Source organism: Brachyistius frenatus, unplaced genomic scaffold (genome assembly GCF_029030835.1).
Source record: "Brachyistius frenatus isolate BFR_SWC_R1_liver_20210118 unplaced genomic scaffold, ASM2903083v1 Contig_102, whole genome shotgun sequence".
In the NCBI taxonomy this organism is placed as follows: Eukaryota; Metazoa; Chordata; class Actinopteri; family Embiotocidae; genus Brachyistius; species Brachyistius frenatus.
In genome coordinates, this window is record NW_027210701.1 from 774,237 (window position 1) to 796,308 (window position 22,072).

Sequence of the window (22,072 nt, forward strand, 5' to 3'; positions counted from 1 at the left end):
ATACATTTTATTTGATTTTACTAGTTTTTTGGTATTTTGACTTTTGATTGAATTTCATTGATTTATTTGTCTTTTTATACATACATTTATTTGGTTTTACTAGTTTTCATTGAATGTTATTGATTTATTTGAATATTTATTTAAACATTTTAGTTGGTTTTACTAGTTAACATAACCTTATACTTTATTTCAATATTTTATTTAACTCAATACAGATCTGTGTGAGTTTTTCTGCTCCTGTTTCTGAGTGTGTTATCTATCATCTTTTTTATTGGGAAGTACTTTTTGTTAGATGCCGTTTGTATGAAAAATTTAAATACCAATAAAGTCCAACTGATTGATTTATGAGGTTCGTTTAGATGAAAAACACCATGATGGTTTTTTTAAGAGCATCTTCCTGTAAATTCTCCACTGCGTCTCCCAGGTGAGGAAATCTGCTCACACAAGCATGCAGTCAGGAGACGACTGGACTGACCTCAGATCTGTTGATCACACAGAGGAAACAAAAATTCAAAGTCCTGCTTCTTCACAGCACATCTCCTGAGCGTTAATCACATCCACAGGTGGAGGTGTGTCTGGAATGTCTCCTGTGTAGCATTAACCAGAAATCAAACAGTAATTACAACAAAACAAAAATAGGGTGATGGTGCTTTGGAGCGCCACGATGTGAAGGGCTCTGACGCAGGTTGTCCTGGTCACACACACTTCAAACGCAAACACTGGCCACATTGTGTTTTCTCAGTCCACAGACTGATTGTTAGTTGGGTGTGTGTATGTGTGTCCCAATCCACAGCTAGTTACACACACAGGCATGTCGCTGCTCGACCTCAAGTGGAGACGGGATTCCTCTTTGGGACAATAAATCCGGATGTTTTCTTCGCAAATGCCCTAAATTCACATTTCAAAAACATTCAGAACTAATTATTTTCAGAGGAAAGATCATTTAAAAATACATTTTAAGTTCATTTTTTTTCTTTGAAAGTAATGATTTCTTGTGATCACTCCTATGTTTTGTTCCTTTTTGGAAACATTTAATCAAAGATAATAGACCACTGCGGTTCACAGGAACTCGTTCTGATTTTTCAAAGATCAAAACAACAACTTTTCAGCTGCTGAAGATGAGATTGAGTGTAAACAGAAAGAGAAGCGACATGAAATTGTCTCATAATAAACATTGAAATGGGATCAAATAAACACAATGTTCAAGGGTCAGGAGGAGAAACAGATGCAGACTCTCCAATAAAATGTGACAGTGACACGCTGCTTTATGGTTGTTGATCTGTTCTACAGGAGCTGTGTGTAACGTACATTCTGCAGGACCTTGGCCTGTTTTCTTTCCATGCAGCAAAAAGTCAGAAGCATCTGTTTTTAAATCTAAATTCTTGAGCTATCAGAGATCCTCTCATTGTTTTTAGATTGTACTGAAAACCAAAAAGTATCTACAGAGTCAACTATTATATCACTTTGCATTCGTTCCATAAACACCCGTCATATTTCCAAACGACGGCTACTTTTAATCACACTAAATTTTCAACATTAAATACATAAAAAAACAAACATAAAGTGCAATTTGATACATGAGCTGCTGTGTGGTCCAGTAACATGACATCCTGTGGATTTTTCTACATTATAAAGAACATAAAACATAAAAAAATGTGTTGAAATCCTCCTCTAAAAAATATATTTACTCCAGTTTCAGCCCAGTATCACGGCAAAGTGTGTAATACAGACGCCTGCCCACTACAGGGAAACTTTATTTTTAGACAGGATAAGGAAATTAATCTTAACAGAAGCAGGTCATGTGATAGAAGTTGAACGGGAGTCTATTACACGCTTTGCCTTGATGCCCCATCGCCTGTTTATGTCACGTTTGCTAAAAAACTACAATGCCCAGCTGTTTTTGTTGACAAAGATACAGAACATCACCACCTTAATCCTTAAAGATGAATCTTACTTACAGACTAAAAACAAACAAAGTTTCCATTGCATCAAATGTCTGGAAAAGGTTTTCACGAAAAAGCAGTGATAAAGGACGTAACTTACAGAATACAGCTTCATAATACAACAAATTAGTTAAAGAGACACTATTGTTTTTTAAGAAAAATGTTCCATTTAGTCTAAAAGCAAAAAGCCATTCCATCACCTACACTTTGTTCGAAACCCTCATTTACAACCGATCACTGACTGCCTGAACCGTCGGCTCTCTGGACCTTCAGAGCACGTTCAGCAGACCACAGTCCGGTCCATCTGAGCGGACAGCGTGCAGGAATGCAGCTGGACCTGCAGAGCATCACGTCCGACCGTGAAGAGGTTCAGGAAGAAGTCAGGCTGTGCCACGCCGGCACCACTTTTTCCGGGTGAGCCATGGTGTCCTTCCACTGCTCCACGACGTCGAGGACGGGGCTGTCGAATCCCAGATGGACCTGATGCACACACAGAAGAAGGTCATTCCTCAGTATACTGTAATCAAAACACCGTAAGAGACAACAAGCCTCTTGGGAAAGGATGAGTTCATCATTCAATACAAGTAAACTGTCATATCAGCAGTAATGAACATCTGCTAACAAAAGTACATACAAATAATAGAAGTAAGTAAAAGAAAAAGACCTGGACTCACCTGTCCGAGACACTGCTTCCTCCGGACTGAGCTACGACTGTAGAGTTTGACTGACAGTGAGCAGGCGTGGTCAAAGGCGGAGAGCAGGAAGTGAAAGGTCTCCGCCCACTGACACTGCCCCCCTGAAGCCTTCAGCACTCGAGTCTTCTTCTTCATCACCACCTGCCCCGACTGGTGCATCTCCACTTTGACAAAAAAGGCTTCAACGGAGAGACGGAGGAGACGTAAACAATGATGGCTGACAACACTAACAGTTTGTCGTTTAAACGTTTTAAAACACACCTACCTGGTGTGAGCGGTGACGAGGATGCTGGGAGGTTTTGGGCGGCGAGGACCTGCAGCTGGATTCGCCCGTTGACTGGCTGAAAGCAGGTGGTGAGATGCAGCTCAGAGTGGCACACCTGGAGGAGGATACGGAGTTATTTTTTATCGTAAATATAATCCCGTCATTAACTAGAAAAGAAGAATCAAAAAGCTGTGTTTTGGGGGGGGCGTGTCTGTTTGATTGACATGCCTGTGGTGCAGTCAGGTTTCCACTACTGGTGGGCAGGAACTAATTTTCGCAGGTTCTGAGTCAAATCGACCCAAGCGGCAACTAGCAGTGACATCACCCGTTGGTTTGAGAACTTTATGGAGCCTCGTATTCGGATTTTGTCCGTCACCATCTTTGGTAGTTCGGAGCGGTTTGGTGCAGGAAGTGACCATATTTGTACAAGCTGGGGGAGGAGCGAGCGGTGGATCTGACTGATCTGATTGGAAACCTGACGATACTACGTCACGCCCACCGATAGCTGTAACCTGACCGCACCACAGACCTGTCAATCAAACAGACACACCCCAAAAACTCGTCTTTTTGAAGCTTATTTTCTAATTAATGACGGATTATTTTCAAATGGCCCTCCAGAAAACTAATAAGAAGGAGTGACTTTAGCTATCAACACTGAGATAACTGGTGCAAAACATTTACTGACTTTGTATTTCATGTATGGATTTTTGGAGCCAACCTCTAGTGGCACTCGGTGGTATTGCAGCTTCAGGCACTTCTCCATCGGCCTCATTTTTCAAACCCGCAAGTTTGTTTTACTCACTCTTCAGCTGTCAAGACCAAGATGAAAACCTCTCTGTGAGAATATCTTGGACTTTTACTACTTATTCTCCACCACTTCCTCTGCTGGCTGCTATCTTTTATCAGCCTTTTGTATGAGTGCAGTAAATACAGACAAAGCCCTGAGTACACCTCATAAAACTGTCCCCATGATGTATTGTAACTCACTGGAATGTCCGGTACTAATATTGACGCTGTTGTTGCATAACCACATGAAAAAGTGAAATAGGTTTAATTTTTTTAAACAGAAGAAACCAGAGTGCTCATTCTGGAAATGGAAGACGTGGAAAATAGGTCAAACCTCAAACCATGTCACCAGCAGAGAGTGGTTGTGTTGATAAATGGATGGATGTCTGGCCACTGACAATAAAACGCTAACTGTTTCTGTACTTTGGTTGTTCAGTCTGTGTTTTTATCCATCTGCTGCACACAAAAGACCAAAATTGTACAAATCACTGCCACTCAGCCGAGGCTCTTAAAAGCAAAAGCAGCTGAGCTCAGAGAAACCTCGACAAGGAAAATATCAGCAGCTTCTTTGGAGAGAAAAAGGACAGAAAACAAAACAGAAAAGGGATCTACAGCAATGCTCACAGCTCGGTACGGAGTTCCACATCTTAGTTTAGCCCGATTGCTAATTAGCATTTAACATAAAAGTACAGCTGAGGCTGATGGGATGTCAGTTAGTTGTTTTGCTGGTATTTGGTAATAAGAACAGACTGTATATAAGACTGGATGTAGCTTCTGGGTCTGGAAAATGTTGAAGAAGTATAGCAAACAGTGACGTCACCCGTTGGTTTGTGAACGTTATGAAGCCTCCAGTTCAGAATTTGTCCGTCACCATCTTGCTAGTTCGGAGTGGTTTGAGTAGGAAGTAACCATAAGTTCACAAACCAACAGGTTTGCTGCTGGTTGGTATTTAGATACCGAGATGATAACCCTTTAATTCCTGGAAACCAGAACCACTCTAGCGCCACAGGTCTGATTCATGAGATTTAAACTGATCTTGAACTCTTACTGAGGATTTGGATGGAGGGTTGAGGTCGAGCCAGTGCTCCGTCTCCTGAGGGCCGAGCTGTCGCAGGGAGAGGACGCACTCTGCCACCGTACGTTTCCTGGGGTTGTGCATCTGCAGCCGCAGCACCAAGGCGCTGCAACGCAACTGCTGCAGACGCAGCGCGAACACGAAGGTCTCCATGAAGGATACATCCTGGAAGCAGAGGAGGAATCGAGTAAAAGTAACGTAGCTTTTCCAAGTTAACTTCATAGTATTTGTGTACAAAAGTCCAACTGTGATAATTCAAATAGTCAGATTTATGTAATTTTATCCTTCACACCACAATGTGGTAAAACCGTACCCTTATGTAAGATAGCATATGGAGGATGATTACAGCTTGTCAAATACCTGACAGTACTCTCTGATGGAGCTCTTGAAGTGGACGGGTTTGGGGAGGGTGATGATCGCTTTAAAACCGATCTTTTGTTGTTCCACTGCGTCCGGAGGAAGATTGAGGTCTGAACACTGGTTATAAAAAGAGGAAATAGGATTGAGTGCTGTTACGGTAAGCACATGTTTTTTTTTGACAAAGTGGTCTATTTAGAAAAAATAGCATAATCACAGAAATATCTTCAATTCATGGTCTACAAAATGACATAAAGTCTGACAGCAAGGGCATTTGTGCCACCGCACAACAACAACAAACAGAGCCAACACCACAACCCGATGAAGGTGGGAAACAAGTGCCCCCTTTTTCATTTTTGGCCCCCGAATTAATACTCATCTCTGCATAAAAGGCGAGCAGCTCCTCACATACACTGATCACTATTCCATCATCAATCAGGACACTTCGTTCCTTAGAAAACAACCTTTTCCCTCCAGAGCGTCCGAGCCAAACTTAATAGAGCTTTGAGCGCAGCGAACAGAGACCTGTGTTCTGGATACACAGAGGCTCCTTTCATTAAGCACAATGCTGCTTCTTGTCCCTCCACTCTGTAAGTAACCTTACCTGAACCAGGGTGATCCACACCTGCTCCAAAGCCTCCTGGTAGCTCAGCCGGACACAAACCTTCCCCGGCTCGCGCTCGTCCCTGGACGTGACGGAGTCTGTAAGAACGAGAGGCCAGAAGCATGAAGTCCTCTCAGCATGACGAGAAAGTATCACATGATGCTAATCAGGGATTAAAGAGGAGAAAGAGGAAAGTTTAAAAGTGCAAAATTGAACCTATAATCCAGGATTTAATTCCCTTTAATTTAAGTGTTTATCTAACGAACCTGAACGATGAAAAAGATCTTCTGTCTGAAAACAATCTCAATCAAGATTTATTTCCTGCTCTGTCCAATGAAAAGGTTTGTAGTCCCTAAATTAAAATGATTACATCTAATTCTGCAGATTATAGTTATATCATTCTGTAAATAATAGAGCCTGTTTGTCGTGTCATGACCTCCTAAAAGACAGATGAATTACAATCAATCAATCAATAAATCTCTTATAATAAAAATATGTTTTGAATAATAACACAATCTTTACAGTTTATCCCAGAAAGATTTTGGAGTTAATTTGTGTTTCTGTTGTTACACTATTTCACAATGCAAAGTGATCTTGATCAGACAATGCATTGTTTTTGTCATAAGCAGCGCAACGGTATGCTTTGTACTCAGTGCATGCCAGAATCAGACAAAACAATATGTTTGTTTGTAACTCTGTCAGATTAAATCAGAGTGCCTTAAATGATTTCCGTGTCTTTGTCAGAGAGAGAAAGTACGACCCGGAACAATCTGCGTACACGTTTGTGCGTGACTTTCTGTGTCGTCCGGTCAAGAAGCTGTCAATCATGGCTACAGAGGCACTTTGTGTGTGTGATGCACTCTGTCATCCTATAGGTCAAGGAACACGTCGGAAAATATGTCAAACTCGAAAGATAATAAAAAAAATTCAGACATGCTAGACTTTTTGTTGGAGTGGCGTGCGGTGTCCCAGTCACCTGTTTTTCAGTGATGTCCAGTACAAAGCTCATTTGTCGTTCCTGACACTCTGTATATTTGTTGATGACAACTAAACTGGGTCAAAATTGTGTTCAATTCGTGTGGTCCAAGTCATTTAAGTCATATTCATTTTGCTGCTTTTCTCCCGCACGGTAACGTCAATTACACTCGACTTGAATCGCTTTTAGTACCAGGTGCTTTTATTGATTTTGTTTCCACGGCAGATGGTCACCTGTTTCACTTCACCTTTAAGTATCAGCTCAGCTAAACTGGGACTTCAACCGAAGGGATACCAATCGCAGTATCAGCTACTTTCTACAAGTTTTGACCGATGGAAAATCAAAGTGGCGCAGAGTTGAATTGAGCCATGCCGTGAATCAGCTGCTTTGTTATTAATGTGTGAGCAGTGTAGGATTTTTCCTCATTACAACAGGAAGCTTGTAGACTTAAAAGAAGGTTTGATGTGTTTGATAGTTACCCAGACTGCTTTCCATGGAGTCCATCATGGAGGACGCGCTGCTGAAGGCGCTGGACGAAGAGTCTAAATGCTGCATGCGAAAACAAACACAGTCAGATCGGCATGAAACTTCAAACCTTCTTCATCTACAAAGACTGCAGCCATGACAGCAACTCTGTGAAGCTGCACGGTGGTACAGAGACGCTATGTGCTAAATGCTAACATGATGTTCAACATGTTAGTTTAGCGTGTTAGCATGCTAAACTGTGCTAACTGGTAAACACATGGGGAAAAAGTGTTCAATAGATTAACATTTTTACCTGATAACAGCGCTGAATAATAAAAAATTTAAAAAAAATCATCACCTGGGAGCCATTAATGGGTGCACCAAATTTCACACCAATACACTGAATATTCATCGATTTATAACAATAAAAAGCATCTACTAGTTGTTGAAATATTTCAGCCTATAACAAAGTGGTGAAACAACCAGATGACTGGTATTCCTCTGCACCTTTCCACTCTGGTTTATTTGTTTACCATCAATCTATTGTCAAAGTGCCATGACTTTCCTGCTTTCATTATTTACTACTGTTTGCTCTCGATGTTGCCAAACTAAACATTTTAACTAATTTAACCGAGATACGAGAAGGCGAACAGAAACGTACTTGTGTTAGTTCACACCAGTGTGTCTTTAAAACTGCTCATGTTTGGGCTCTGCATGAATGACACACGTCATGTTTAATATAGACTTTTGATTGATTTATTGTAAGACAGCCTCAAACAATAAGGAGCTGGTGACAGGCACAGTACACCACATCCTTTATTTAACCAAGAATAACACAGTGACCTAGGTTTACGTCACATGTGTGATTAGATGTCGCTTCGTCCAAGACAATCAGCAGGAATATCCAATCAGAAAAGCCGCAGCTGAATTACATGCGGCAAACAGATAGATTCACAGATAAACTGGAAGAAAACAAGCTGATCTGTGGGAAAATTTCATACAATAGTCAATAATGTATGTTAATTTATATCACTTTAATTTAATAAAGTCATCAATGCAATTATGCTATTTTCATCAGTTGTTTTGGAGTTAACGCTAACGGAAGCAGATCAAAGCGAGGCTTTGAGGTGCCATCGTGAATCAATCAACTCACTTTAAATGTCAATATAAAAACTTGGACCGCTCCCTGTGTTTTTAATTAACTCTCTGTGAACATTTTATTTCCACTCTCGGAGAAGCGGCAGAGAATCTCTCCGATTGTTGATAAAACATTTTATTTATTTAACATGAAAGCTTTGACACCCTTCTCACATCTGTATGGTAAATATGAAGTTACAGGTAGCAACCGTTCAGTTTACTTTAGCACAAAGACTGAAAAAAGAGGGAAAACACCTAGCTTGGCTCTGTGTGACTGTCACAAAACTAAATCTTTGCAATGTTTTAAATATTTTTTTCTTTTCTTTTTGGCACACTTGGGCTTCATTACATTTATGTTACTTTTATTTTTTTTTAAATGGCGCAAAGATAAGTAAAGTTACTTGTAAAATGTTTCAGCTCTTCCAGATGAAATGTCACTCAAATCTTCTTCTTTAAATCAAAATACCAGCTTTGTGAGGTTTGTTTGCACTCTGCTGCTGAGGACAGTGGAAACTGTAAAACTATATTTAGTCTTGGTTGACACAGAAAAAAGCCGCTGTGTGAACACAGATTAGATAGAGAGCGGTCTCACCTGCTTGCGGCTCTGAGGGCTGGACAGATCGAACATGGAGCTGCTGAGTCGCTCCTGACTGCCCAGCTTCAGAGTCCAAACTGCAGGAAAAACGTCAGTGTTTATCAAAACGTTTTTTCATCTAGTTTAGAGAGTCCAGATTATGGATTTATGTTCAGAAATCTGATATAAATTCACAAAATATTTAAAACAAATCCAACATTGTGAGATATTTAATGCATCTATAAACCCATTAGGCCAAAATACAAAAACTGTACCATTATTTTAGTCTAGTTTTTCACAAATATCTTTAATTCCGATTCCCCAAAATTAATTTCCAAGTCATTCCTGACCATGTATTGGTTTTGATTGTCCTTGTTTTGTTGCGATAATTTGGATCTCTGTGGTACCTGGGCTCTGAGGGCCGGAGGTTCTGCTCTTTAGGGTGTCTCGGCAGGTCGACCCGGGCGTGATGTGCTCTACCATCTCACCCCGATGGAAGCTGGACTCTGGGCTGTAGACGAGGTGACTGGTGCCCAGCAGCTCCGCCTTCCTCTCTGTGTACGTGCAGCGAGCTGAACCTGCAGACCGACAGCAGAGCCAAAAGTCGCCTCACATCCCACAGGTAATTATGATGCTTCAACCGAGTGACTCAGATGAACACCTCCTGACTGCTACAGGTACGTACTCTGCAGCCCGGGCTGGAGGTTGGGGTAACTGGGACCTCTGGGTTGGATGTAGGACGCCTTGAAGGTCGGCAGGACGAACGGCACCTCTCTGCCGTCCGGCGGAAGCTTGGACAGGAGGTAATCCTCGGTGACCCCCCTCTTCTGTCCTGAGGCTACTGCCTCGCTGGGAGGCATCTTCAGAGCGATCACTTTAAATCAGAAGAAATCTCTCAGTGAGGAAGACAGCAGAAGGTAAAAGCTGGCTGATACACAGGTGTGAAGGACGTCCGGTCACCTCGGGTCTCCTGCTCCTTCTCCTTCTTCTTCATCAGGTTCTTACAGCAGTTTTTTAAGAACTCCATGTCTGCAACGGCAAATATGTACTTAGTGAAATAGGACATGTTCACACAGATTACACCAAAAGAGCCAGAACAAACCTTTGGTACTTAATCAGGAGACGATAACACTCTAAAGCCTCCAGATTTGTTATACCAGTCTTAAAATTATAATTTTTTTAATGATTTTTTTATGGTACCCAATTTGGTGCGGTAACCTTAAATGTTGTAGCAAACACAATTTTTTTGTAAACTGCTGTACACTTTGTCGAGATTTGCTATATTCTCCAAAATGTTCTAGTTGCTGGTCTAATCTCAAAATTTAGCACAGGCTGTTTATTATAGTTAAAAATTTGCCAAATTTTTCATTTAACATCTCACATTTTTCTACCACGCCCTTAAATAAAATCTGCTCCTATCCCCAGAATTTATTACAATATGCACATACAGCACCACCAACATCTGTTTGTTGTTCCTTAGAGGTTTGGCAGAAAAATGACCCCAAATTGATTTAACTAATTCCCAAAACTTTTAGAAATAGCGCTTCAAAAAACGATTTTAAATCAAAAAATTTGGTTGAACACCTACAAAATTTGCACTAGATGAGCACCAAATTTGTTTTAGCTCCATTCAGATCCCCCAAAGTCGATGTATAGAGCCTGCAAACTGTGTTCACCGTTAGGCATAGATACCAAATTTTGCTTGCGTCTCCGAAAAAAGGCAAAACTTAGTTGACAAATTGTTTTTATAAAAATGTATAGACCTCTACCCCATAGTATGTCCGTAGTAGCCCTCATAACACATTTTCATAAAATCACTGTATTCTAAAATCCATGTTTAAAAAGCCACGTGGAGCTCAATACATATTAATGGAATTAATACAAGTTTAACAAACAGCCTCTGATCAGCGACTCTTAGCGCTGCAGGCACATTAATGAATTTGCATAATCGTAACATAACAAACCTCTAATTGAACTTCTAAAACCTTTTTAAGTGTAAACTCACCGCTCGATGATTCACTGAAGGTCCAACTGAACATCCAGCGGTGTGGTTCACTGACCGGGCCGACAGGAGGGGAATACCAACAAGCTCCGGTTTACGATTAGTTACAGGTCTCTTTCTCGCTCTCTTCTTCACTCCTCCTCCTTCTCCCTCCTCCCTCCCTCTCTCTCTGATTCCCGGACTGACACGGACTCTCACGCTTCCTTCCCCGAAGAGTTGTGAGTGCACCGCTCTCTGTTTGGGTTTTTGCGTTTGTCATTTTCTTTTCCTCCTGCGGTCGATCCTCAAACACCTCATTGGATCATCCAGGCAGAAACTCACACGACCTGTTTACGTTTACTGGGTGCTGATATAATCATAAAATGTTCCACTAATCCCAAACACTTACACTTTGCAAAACCAAAATGTGCCCCATCGGCGTAGTAGGTATTCAAAAAATAATCTTAATGATCCTAAAATGTGTGGTCAAGTGGCCAAATCCCTCAAATTTGGTGCATTACCCCAAAAAGTATGAATTATTTTGGTCCCTAAATGGTTCAGATTTTGGACATCTCCCAATTTTTGGGTTGCGGCCCTCAAATTTAATTGACTAATGTTGATATAATCCCCTAAATTTGTTACAGTGCACCCAAATATCGCACGTGTTATCGTGTCCATGCAATTTGTTACAGATATCATTATAATCCCAGAAATGTTGCTTTTAGAGTTCAGCAGCCTGCTTATACTGGGGACAGTTATTGTTGTTATTGCGCAGCCAAATCCTAAAAATGTAATGTTTTCCTTCTACATATTTTTTTTTTTTTTTTTTAATACATTTTGACACAAAGCCCCAAAAATGTGCTGGTATAATCCCACACTCATCCCAAATCCCCATGATTGTAAATAAATGTAATCCCGCATTTTTAGGGTTTCATAAACTGTTTCCAAAATTAGTTATTTGATATAATTAATTTGTCATTGTCCCTGAAATGTGTTCCTTTTATGTAATCCCAGATTTTCTTATAGTGCTCTCCATTGGACCAAATTATATACAGTTATTATAATGTGCTCATATAATCCCAACATGTGTTCAGTAAAGTTTTTATATGTGCACCCAGATTCCTCCACAGTGTCCCCAGACTTTGGGGATGTAAAATGCGATTATGATACTGTGACAATGTGTTACTGTTTCGGGAGTCCAGGAGCCGTCTCACGCCAGGGACAGTTGTGTGGGGAAGACATTTATTGGTCGAAAAAGAAAACTGTGATCAATAATTCAGTTAACGACTGGCTGTTATATCATCTCAAACATCGCGCAGTTACACTTCAGGATGAAGCCCACGTTCACATGTTACGTATGTGAAGGGATGAAGAAGATTCATGAGGAAGACAACTTTCTGAATAGAGGACGTCAGACCATAAATGTCCCTCTGTGTGTCCAAAGTCCACTTTACAGCCGTAAAAGCTGAGAGTCCATTAAAGCAGGGCGGGGGATCCGAGCACAGGAATCCTTCCCATCAGCTGATCTGAGTCCTGATCGGACGTGTCTCTACTGACGATGACATCATGATTTTTTTTTTTTTTTTTAAACAAACCAGCTGCGTGATGGAGTCTGAGTGGGACGCTCAGAACTGATGCTCCGACACGAATATCGTCAGGCGGATGATGGAGCTGCCTCGGAAGTTGATGACGTTGTTGACCGTGACCATCTCCAGGTCCAGCACCACCTCTTTTGGCCCTTTGATGGGTCGAGACAGGACCAGGGTGGCGCTCACGTTACTGGTTTGCTGTGAGATGAAGGAGACAGAGGAGGAATGTGAGGAATGACGAGCAGGAAACAGAGGAGTGATTCAGTGACTCTGTTTTCTTCTAAGCGAGGTCAGATCAGAGATAAATCTCAGGTTTTCACTCCACTGAGTCACAGAAAATCTTTACATTTAAATATCAATCTGATTTATTAGGATTTATAAAGTCAGAGGAACAAAATGAGCCTCTCAGCCTCATTACACACACCGACAGCTCCCTCTACTGGCTGAATGCAGCACTGAATGTTCAGCTGCTTCCTGGTTTCCATCCTCTTTGCGCTCATAAATATCTATTGTGTCATAGCAGGGAAATCACAGGTGTCACTAGAAGCCTGAGAGTATGTAAACAACTGAAACTGGAGCAGAATAATTTAAGTTTCTTTGGCATATTTTAAGAATCTGTCCAGAATCACATTTTCTGTCTCCATCCAGGTGAAAGTCACAGCCGGAGGTAGCATATTCCCGTTACCATGATTTCTCAAAAACACCTTGAGGGAATTTGGTCAAACTTGGCAAAAACATTCACTTGATAGTAAGGATGAACTGATTAGAGTTTATGGGGCAAAGGTCAAAGGTTAAGGTCACTATAACCCCAATTCAACTCATTGACGTGAACATGATATCTCAGGAACGCCAGGATGGAATTTCTTTAAATGAGGCACAATCGTTCACTCAGTCTCAAGCATGAACTGATGATAGTTTGGAGGTCAGAGATCAAAGGTCAAAGTTCAAAGTCACTGCGACCTCTCATCTGTCCGTCCTGTTCTTGTGAATGCGATATATCAAAAACGCTTTCAGGGAATTTGGTCAATTTGGCAAAAACATTCACTCAGTACCAATGATGACCTGATATGATTTTGGTGTTAAAAGGTCAAAGGTCAAGATCCCTATCACCTCACATTAACCCATGCCTGTGTACGCAATTTTTTTCTTAAGAACGCCTTAAGGGAATTTCTTCAGATTGGTCACAAATGTTCACTTTGGCTCAGCAATGAAATGTTAGGATTTTGGAGGTCAAAGGTTACTGTGAGCTCAGTATCTATATGGGTTTGGACAGATATACATGTAAACTCCAACTTGAGTGGTTAGCGGAGGCAGACAAATGCTCGGTGGTGATTCTAGTTGTCAGAAACATAAAACCCATCAGATTCAGGTTTTGTACGGCAGAAGACTTCCATTAAAAATCCACTTTACAGCACATAAAGTTTAGATAAAACACTCTTCTGCATCCTGTCCATCATGACTGCAGTTCATGGATCTATTCTTGACTCACCCTCATGTAAAACTCTCGGCCGTCGTTGCCCGACTTGATCTGGAAGATGTAGAAGGCGCCGGGGTAACGCGTGGTGGCCTGCATCTGGAAGATATCTGCAGGCACACTGCGCCCCGACGACAGGTCCATGTGTCGGTACAGAACGGTGAAGGGTTTTTCCCTGCATGCAGGGTTCTCGGCTGAGCACATGCACTGACTGCAAGAAATAAAACAAGTCATCAAACAGGTAAATACATGAAGAGGCACAAACAGCTGAGGAAGAGGAAGGAGGGGAACTCACTTGTCACTAACTTCAACATAAGGCAGGATACACTGTAACGGATCCAGGCATGTATAGCCTCCCTGGAAATTGAAACACACTTGTGCTGTTGTACACGTGTTGTTACCAGTGTCACATTCATTGACATCTTTAAAATCAAACACACAACAGTCAGAGTCAGTTAATGCATCCTCATCATCATCATCATCATCATCATCATCATCATCAGGTAAACAACAAGACAGCATCAACAACATTTCCCTTAAACACAAACATGATGCAGAAAGAAAGAAGTTCATCGAGAAACACATCGTCTGTCCTGATTTAACATCCAAGAAGTGAAATACAGACATTAAACTGAAAGATTCGAGACGAGGCATTCATCTCCTGTTGTGGACTTTACCTTCACAGCTCCGTCCGTCCTCGTAGACGTAATAACCCGGCGGACAGATGCAGGAGAACGAACCCGGCGTGTTCACACATCTGTGCTGACACAGAAACTCAGAGAAACTGCACTCATCCAAGTCTACACAAAAAAATAATAAAACATGATTAGTGCTCATCAGAGTGAGACATCCACACCAGCAGGACTCACCCAAGTCGGCTTTGGGCCGTCTCTGAGGACGTGTTTCCTCTCAGTTTAAAACATGCAGGTGAGATGAAGTAGAAGCTCTGAATAGTTTGTTAGTTCATTAGTAAAATTGTTATTTTTAAAATCACTATCAAACAGATCAAAGAGGAATGTTTGAATTACTCTGAAATTTGATTTTTCTAAAGACTGAGAATGTTATTTTCCAGTAAAATTATTAACAGCCGACCAGAACGCTGAACTCTCAGACTGCAGAACCAGAACCGTTCTCTCTCCTGCCCTGCAGCCATCGGTTACTTTTCCATGTTGTTTCAGCATTTCCTCTTATAAGTCTCTTTACTGTTCACTATTACATAGGATATTTTAATGAGGTTGTTTGCATCTTCATTTTAAAGTTTCCTTTATTTTATTGTCGTTATTTTTTGTTCATAAAGTGATTTTACTCAATAAATAAAACTGAGTTAAATTAAAATATAATGCACTTTTGATTAAATGTAATTTCACATCACATAAACATTTATTTCTGGACCTGGAGCCTGAATAATTTTTGGTACTTCATAGGAAAGTATTTGGGCCCCTTCTGGTTTATATTGTAACAATCACCTCTGCGATAAACAAGAATCTGCTGTTTGTCACACATTGTGATGCTGCAAACGATAAACAACTGTAACATAAAAAGTCTATGCAGTTATTACATGCTGGTTTTGAGAGCTTTTTTTTTTTTTTACTTGAGATGAGAAGTAATACAGAATATACGCTCTGAAACATCAAACTTTATTCCTACCTACTTCAAACAGAGTAAATTTTACTATTTAAAGCATTCAAATGTCAAATTCTTTCAGTGAGTTCCTCACCGATGCAGTTGGTGCCGTCGGCCGCCAGCTCGAAACCCTCGTCACAGTTGCACATGAAGGAGCCGTAGGTGTTGAAGCAGCCGTGACTGCAGGGTTCCTCTTCACACTCGTCCACATCTGGAGCAACGACGGAAGCGGGACGTCAACACAACGTGGGAGTGTGTGTTTACTCTGCCCTGTGTGTGTGTGTGTGTGTGTGTGTGTGTGTGTGTGTGTGTGTGTGTGTGTGTGTTTACTCTGCCCCTGTGTGTGTGTGTGTGTGTGTGTGTGTGTGTGTGTGTGTGTGTGTGTGTGTGTGTGTGTGTGTGTGTGTGTGTGTGTGTGTGTGTGTGTGTGTGTGTGTGTGTGTGTGTGTGTGTGTGTGTGTGTGTGTGTGTGTGTGTGTGTGTTACCCTGACAGGTCCTGCTGTCTGGGTTCAGGATGAAGCCGGGGTTGCATGAGCATGAGTACGAGCCGGGCACGTTGGCGCACAGCTGCTGGCAGTAACCATAGCGACATTCATCGATATCTGGTCCAAAAAAGATAAAAAGAAAGACAAGTGATGGACCGGCACATGCTGTGTTTTATTAATTAAATCTACAGTCAGTGGCTGCTTTACTGCACAGAACAGGAAGAGGGTGCTGTTCTTATAGAGGAGAGATGAAGCTTTCAGGGGTCCTGATGGCATTTTCAAAATATAAAAACAAGAATCAATGTCTTCTTTTCTGTATCATCAAACAGAGACAACAAGAAATGTGGTTTTTATTTTTTGGAAATATGAGCATTAATACCCTCATCTTCTTAATTAAGAATAAAAACACCACTTTTCATCACTAAATGTATAGGATCCATCTCACAATGTTTGCTCAACACTTGGATTTTCCACACAAAACACAAGCTTGAGTTTAAACTGTCTGGGCTTCCTTAAACGCACCACAAATCACAAGGTTTTCTTTAAATAAGCTAATTAGAACATAATTTCTGCCTGGTTTCATATCTACCATCTAAGAACATGCGACTCACCCTGACACTGTCCTCCGATGAGCCAGTAGCCCTCGTTGCAGGAGCAGGTGTAGCCCCCTGACGTGTTGATGCACACCTGGGTGGGGTTGCAGTGATGAGAGTTTCTCTCGCATTCATCGATGTCTGCAAGAGAGAGGAGGAGAAAACGGTCATGTTAGAGAGAAGAATGTTATCAGATGGACAAACAGACAAATAAATAAAAAAGACGAGCTAATAAAATGAAAAGGGAAACTCTGGAGGAAGAGATCAGCAATAAAAGCATGAAAACATAAATTCTTGCTGTTCTAGAAACTGAAGTCTAGAAACCAGGAACATACTCTAAATATAGACAGATTTTTTGATCAAAAATGTTTGATATTGCTGTGTTTTTCCTAAAAATTGTGACACAATTTAGGGATTTTTAAGTGATTTGTTTGCTGTTTAATTGCAGGAATTAACAAAAATTGCAAGTCCAGGAGAAGAAATTTGCGATTTACCTGCTAAAGAGTGAAATGTGCTGACTTCCTGTGATAATAATCGTGCTACACTTCACATAAATATTTGACTTGGGATCTTTTTTCTTTTTTACTCCTATTGTGAATTTAAAATAATTAAAAAACTATCTACAAGTGACGTAACTTTATAGAACAAACTGTTCTCACTCTATATTTTAGTTTAATCCTCCATCTCTGTTACTAACAGGAACACCGCTGCAGTAATCCAGGCTTCCTGCTCAAAACGTTCACTACACTCGAAATGTTTTCCTTCTGCAGTGACACCCTCCCATTCAACAGTTTCTGCTTTTCACCACCCTGAGTTAAAAAAACAGCAACATTTCAACACAGAACAATTGTTTTTCCATGAGATTAGAGATTTCTCAGATTACAGTCATGAACTCGCCATCATTTCCTTATGAGGATGTGACAGATCAGTATTTCCAGCCTCTGTTCGTGGTTCTCAGACCGTGAAGTCTCCAGCCTCTAGAAACCTGGCGGGGGAAATGGGTGGGAGGTGGGGTGTTTCTTTTTTTGTTGTTGTTTGGACAGACAGCTGTGATAAGGTCTGTCTGCGCTGCCCTGGGTGCCAGCTCGGACCCCTGGCCCTTCACGGGGGCCCCCGGAGTGCTCGGCCTCCAGCCAACAGCTACATGGCACCTGCTCGCAGTGAAAACGTCTCTGCAGCTCATGTGGAGCTGCGCTGCAGGAGCTTGTCCTTATATAGGCTGTTTCAGGAGCTGCTGACAATCAGCTGCATGGAGACATGAGAGACGAGCTGCAAGACCTGAAAAGACCTGAAACTTTGATGAAAACCTCAGCAGGAGGAAGATTTTCACACCAGATTTGAACACAAGTGGCTTTAAATGACATTAATCCATCTTTTCCTGCATACTGATGTTTGCTGTGCTCATTTATCTACAATCAAAACACAAGGTTTTGTGTTCTAATCCTGTATTTCTGAGTGTGTCCATTGGTTTCAAAAGCCCAAGCGGTTGGAAAGTTTTCCCAGGCCGCAAGAAGCATGTAATCCCCGGACTCAAGTAAAAATACGAAAATCCCCCCCAAGAACCGGAGATAGGAGAGGAAATGAGCGTTAGTGTCCCGAGAGGAATAAAAAACAACACGGTGCACTGCAGAAACTGGATCGAACTATACGTAAAGTATTCTTCTATTCAGATTTAGTGTCTAATTTTAGTTCAAATGGATCATTTAGTGCGTTTAGTGCTCAATCAAGTACATATTAATTCCCTTTGTTGTCTGTTTCAACATTTTATTTACATTTGAAAGCGCTTCACAACCTTTTTTTTTTTAATCAGGGTTGCGCGTCTTTTCTGTAATTTGGGTGAAGAGGTGCAGAGATGGCTCATACTGCGACTGTGACTGCATGAACACGGATAAACAAGCCCACAACTGCATGCAGGCATACCATAGACCGAATTAACCCAGTTGTTCTCCCAGACTGGTGCCGCTGGTGCCACTGATGGAGCATTTCACCGTTACTTTAAAAACAAAGCCGTGTTTGTTCCACGCTCAGACAGGAACTCCCAGTCTGTGTAGTTTCAGCATCAATCAGCGGCCCATTACATCACCGCACACACGCCAGCCTTCGGGGGCACTCGTTAGGAGAGGCCCCCACAGAGACTGGCCTGTTCCTCAGGACACAGATTTGGCAACACATGACCTCACTTTTGGCACCGGGACAGTGTAGTTTACCCAAACAAGGTTGTGAGCCGATTCTCCCCTCCGAGGAGAGACAGCCCATATTTGTGCATGAGCTTAGCTCTCTTTGGAGGCAGAGAACTGTACTGTATGTGTACATTTTCCCCTCATTACAGGGTCCCAGCTGATTTATCCAAAGTGACAGAAAAACACCCCAGATGGACTTGAGGGAGAACGCTCGGACACACTGGGGGGACTCTGTGTTTATCTGACAGCTGGGATTTCTCCAGGTTGTGAAATCCAACAGACTCAATTAAAGATGAGATGTATTTGGTGCGAGGCGTTCGGAGGTCCCTCCGCTCTGGCCGGGTGACAGCAGGCCGGTCAGCCGCCCAAAACACATCTGATCCTGTGATCTGATGGATTAATGATTTTCTCCCCGGAGTTCAAACACAATCTTTAACGACTGACACCACGTTTCTGTCCTTTATCTGATCTCCCCGTTGTCACCGCGTCATCTGATAAACAGCAGGAGGCGACAGATGTCTCGAAACATCCAACCCGAGTCGCTGCAGACTACAAACAGCTGCAGCAGACAACAGCACGGCTTCTACTACGGAGCAGAATGTGGTTTGGCATAGCTGAAAAAGATGTCTGGATGGCAGCATTTGTTGCTCCAAAACCAACAATGATTTTCGGAAGCGTTCCTGAGCCCATGCAATGATTTTCACTTCAGAATTGCGTCTGTTTTCAGCCTTGTGTACAGAGATTTCTCCACATTTTGTGAATCCAGACATCAGAAGATCGCTCACCCTTGCAAACGATGATTATTATAATTAATACATTACATTTAGCTGATGCTTTTATCTAAAGTAACTTACAACGGTGTGATGGTACACCATCAGGAGCTTTTTTTAGGGTTCAGTGTCTTGTTCAAGGACACTTAGGCATGTGGACAGGAGGAGCTGGGATCAAACCACCAACCTTGCGATTAGTGTGCAACACACTCTACCAACTGAGCTACAGCCTCCCTGATGCAGCAATAAGTTCCGAGAAGGTGATATGAAGGCTTGCTGCACCGACAGAGCAACAAGAAAGGAGGATCCAATGAAAACAACAACAGGAAAAGCACTCTGAACTTTAGAGGTCACAGTCTGAGGGGTCACAGGATGATACACACAGAGGGAAAGCAGAAAAATTTATTTCTGTTTCATGTTTTCCAATCTTTTAAATAATGCATAATTATAGATCTTCACTCCTCTGAAATGCAAAGTTAAACAATCTGTTAACAAACCTTCCCTCTGCTGAAAACAACTAAATGACGTCAGGCTCATTGTTTACATTCTCTAGCTGTGATGGAAGGGAGGAAACATCACGACCAACCGAAGACTTTCAAGGAATAAGACCAGAAAACATGGCTCAAAAACTTTCAACAGCAGTTTATGCATCTTCTTGTGTGACTGATAATTTATATGACAATGTGGAGCTAAATGAGCTGTCCTGAAGCAGTAACCCAGGTCCTGGGGGTTAAAGTTAGTGTTTCTATTTCTACATTTCAGTGAGAAATAATGTCATGAATTAATATAACAAAATATGATAAGCTTAAAAAATACAATATATTATTTTAAAAATAATAACTGACAACTGGGGTTAAAGATTTGACTAGAAAACACAGATTTTAAGTCATAAAATGTGATAAATTATTTAAAAAATAATCCAGTTTGTGAGCTTTTACAAAAAGTCCTTCATAATGATTCAGGGGTATCTGAGTTCTTTGCAGTTTCACAATAAGAGACGTTTTGCCTGACAATAGCTCAGATAATTTCACTTAAATAACTTAAAAAAAAAAAAAACTTTAAAAAAAAAACACCTCACAAAAGGCAAAGATTAGTGAAGAGCACAAAAACTTGTGAGATGTCTTAGAACGCGTCAGATTCATGTTGATACCCTTCGGAGGTGCCTCACCTCTCAGGTTGAGAACCATTGAACTAAACTTTTACTTGAGGAGATTCTTTAAATTAATGACTTGTTAGTTTCGGTGCGTTCACTGACTCACCATTACAGGTGCCATCCTCTGCGACAGTATATCCCAGCAGGCACTGCGCGGCGCCCCTCACTCTGGGGTAGCTGGGCTCCACGGACCGGGGAGGACCCGGGAGGAAGGTGTCCGGAAATCCCACAGAGGTGTCCGGGTAAGCCGGCTCCGGCGGGTTCGGCGACTGCGGTGCGTACGGCTGGTTGTAGAGAGTCCTCGGGATGCATAGGTAACCTCCGTTCTGGTTCACACAGCGCATGTCTCCGCGGCACGCATCTGGCAGTGTGCGGCATTCATCCACATCTGGAACACAGAGCCGCGCGCTGATAAGAACATTCCTGCGCCCAGAACATCTGGGAGGCCCCCAGCTGCGTCAGAGACTTCACGAGCTGCTTTTTTTTTTACTCCAGAATAAAACTTAACCTTTCGTAATAAAAGACTAAACGAGGTAATTTCACTTACCGATACACTGCCGGGCCCTGCGGTCATATGCAAACCCTTCTGTGCAGGTCTGAGGAGAGATCAGAGACGGTTTCCCCATGAATTATATTAATCTGGATTTATCATGAGACTTCTAATGCAAAAATAATATTTTAATCGATTACATTCTTTCAAATATGCATTTCCACCTTTCTAACCATTTAATCTCTGATTTCGGGTGTATATAAACCACTTTCAAATAAAATGGCACCAGAACATCTGCAGCCCGTGATGACCTCACTCTGAATGAATGAAGTAAATGTGTTGTGTTACCTGTCCGTGTCCCGGCTGGATGCACAGCAGAATAAATACCAGAGCTGCCAGCATCCTGCGAACACATTTGAGATTATTAAACTGCTGTAGGTGAAACAATAGGATGATGAGACGAACTCATTCAAATAGGAAACAAAACAAAACCGACAGAGTCCGGAATGCGATGAAGAAAACGGTACCGACCTGACAGAGGAGCAGAACCTGAAGCCACGTACTTCCAGCAGCATGGTTTCTGGTGAGCTCTCACAGGGAAGATCGAGACGACCCGTAAACTCAGATCCCCTCCAGTAGGGCTCTCGCCGCCCCCCCAACTATGCGCCGTTACGCGGAAGCCGACACCCGGTTTTCATGAAGCGCCGTCTGCTCGAGCTGGAGCTTCAGAACATGGACCGAGAGGGGCAGGAATTCAAAATGGACTGCTCCGTTTCTGCCCCGCTGTCGGCTGTACGGATTATTTAGCAATGCAAATTGACTGCCCCCCCCCCCAAAACCCCCTCCGAACTCCCTC

The 22,072-nt window shown here is 41.9% G+C and overlaps 2 protein-coding genes across 2 annotated transcripts; both read right to left on the reverse strand.

The window, feature by feature from the left end:
* Positions 1 to 1,240: 1,240 nt before the first annotated feature.
* Positions 1,241 to 11,108, reverse strand: LOC138628603 (tandem C2 domains nuclear protein). Its single transcript, XM_069711733.1, has 12 exons — positions 10,883 to 11,108; positions 9,838 to 9,906; positions 9,563 to 9,751; positions 9,285 to 9,455; positions 8,896 to 8,975; positions 7,181 to 7,250; positions 5,726 to 5,823; positions 5,125 to 5,241; positions 4,738 to 4,929; positions 2,904 to 3,018; positions 2,618 to 2,817; positions 1,241 to 2,423 (listed from the first exon to the last, which is right to left on the reverse strand). Exons 1-12 carry the CDS (start codon positions 10,914 to 10,916, stop codon positions 2,313 to 2,315), a joined length of 1,446 nt encoding a protein of 481 aa, XP_069567834.1. The 5' UTR covers positions 10,917 to 11,108; the 3' UTR covers positions 1,241 to 2,312.
* Positions 11,109 to 12,073: 965 nt separating this feature from the next.
* On the reverse strand, positions 12,074 to 21,982 carry fbln5 (fibulin 5). Its single transcript, XM_069711731.1, has 11 exons — positions 21,748 to 21,982; positions 21,565 to 21,619; positions 21,274 to 21,322; positions 20,833 to 21,114; positions 16,642 to 16,764; positions 16,031 to 16,147; positions 15,639 to 15,755; positions 14,599 to 14,721; positions 14,217 to 14,343; positions 13,937 to 14,132; positions 12,074 to 12,645 (listed from the first exon to the last, which is right to left on the reverse strand). Exons 1-11 carry the CDS (start codon positions 21,789 to 21,791, stop codon positions 12,484 to 12,486), a joined length of 1,395 nt encoding a protein of 464 aa, XP_069567832.1. The 5' UTR covers positions 21,792 to 21,982; the 3' UTR covers positions 12,074 to 12,483.
* Positions 21,983 to 22,072: the final 90 nt, after the last annotated feature.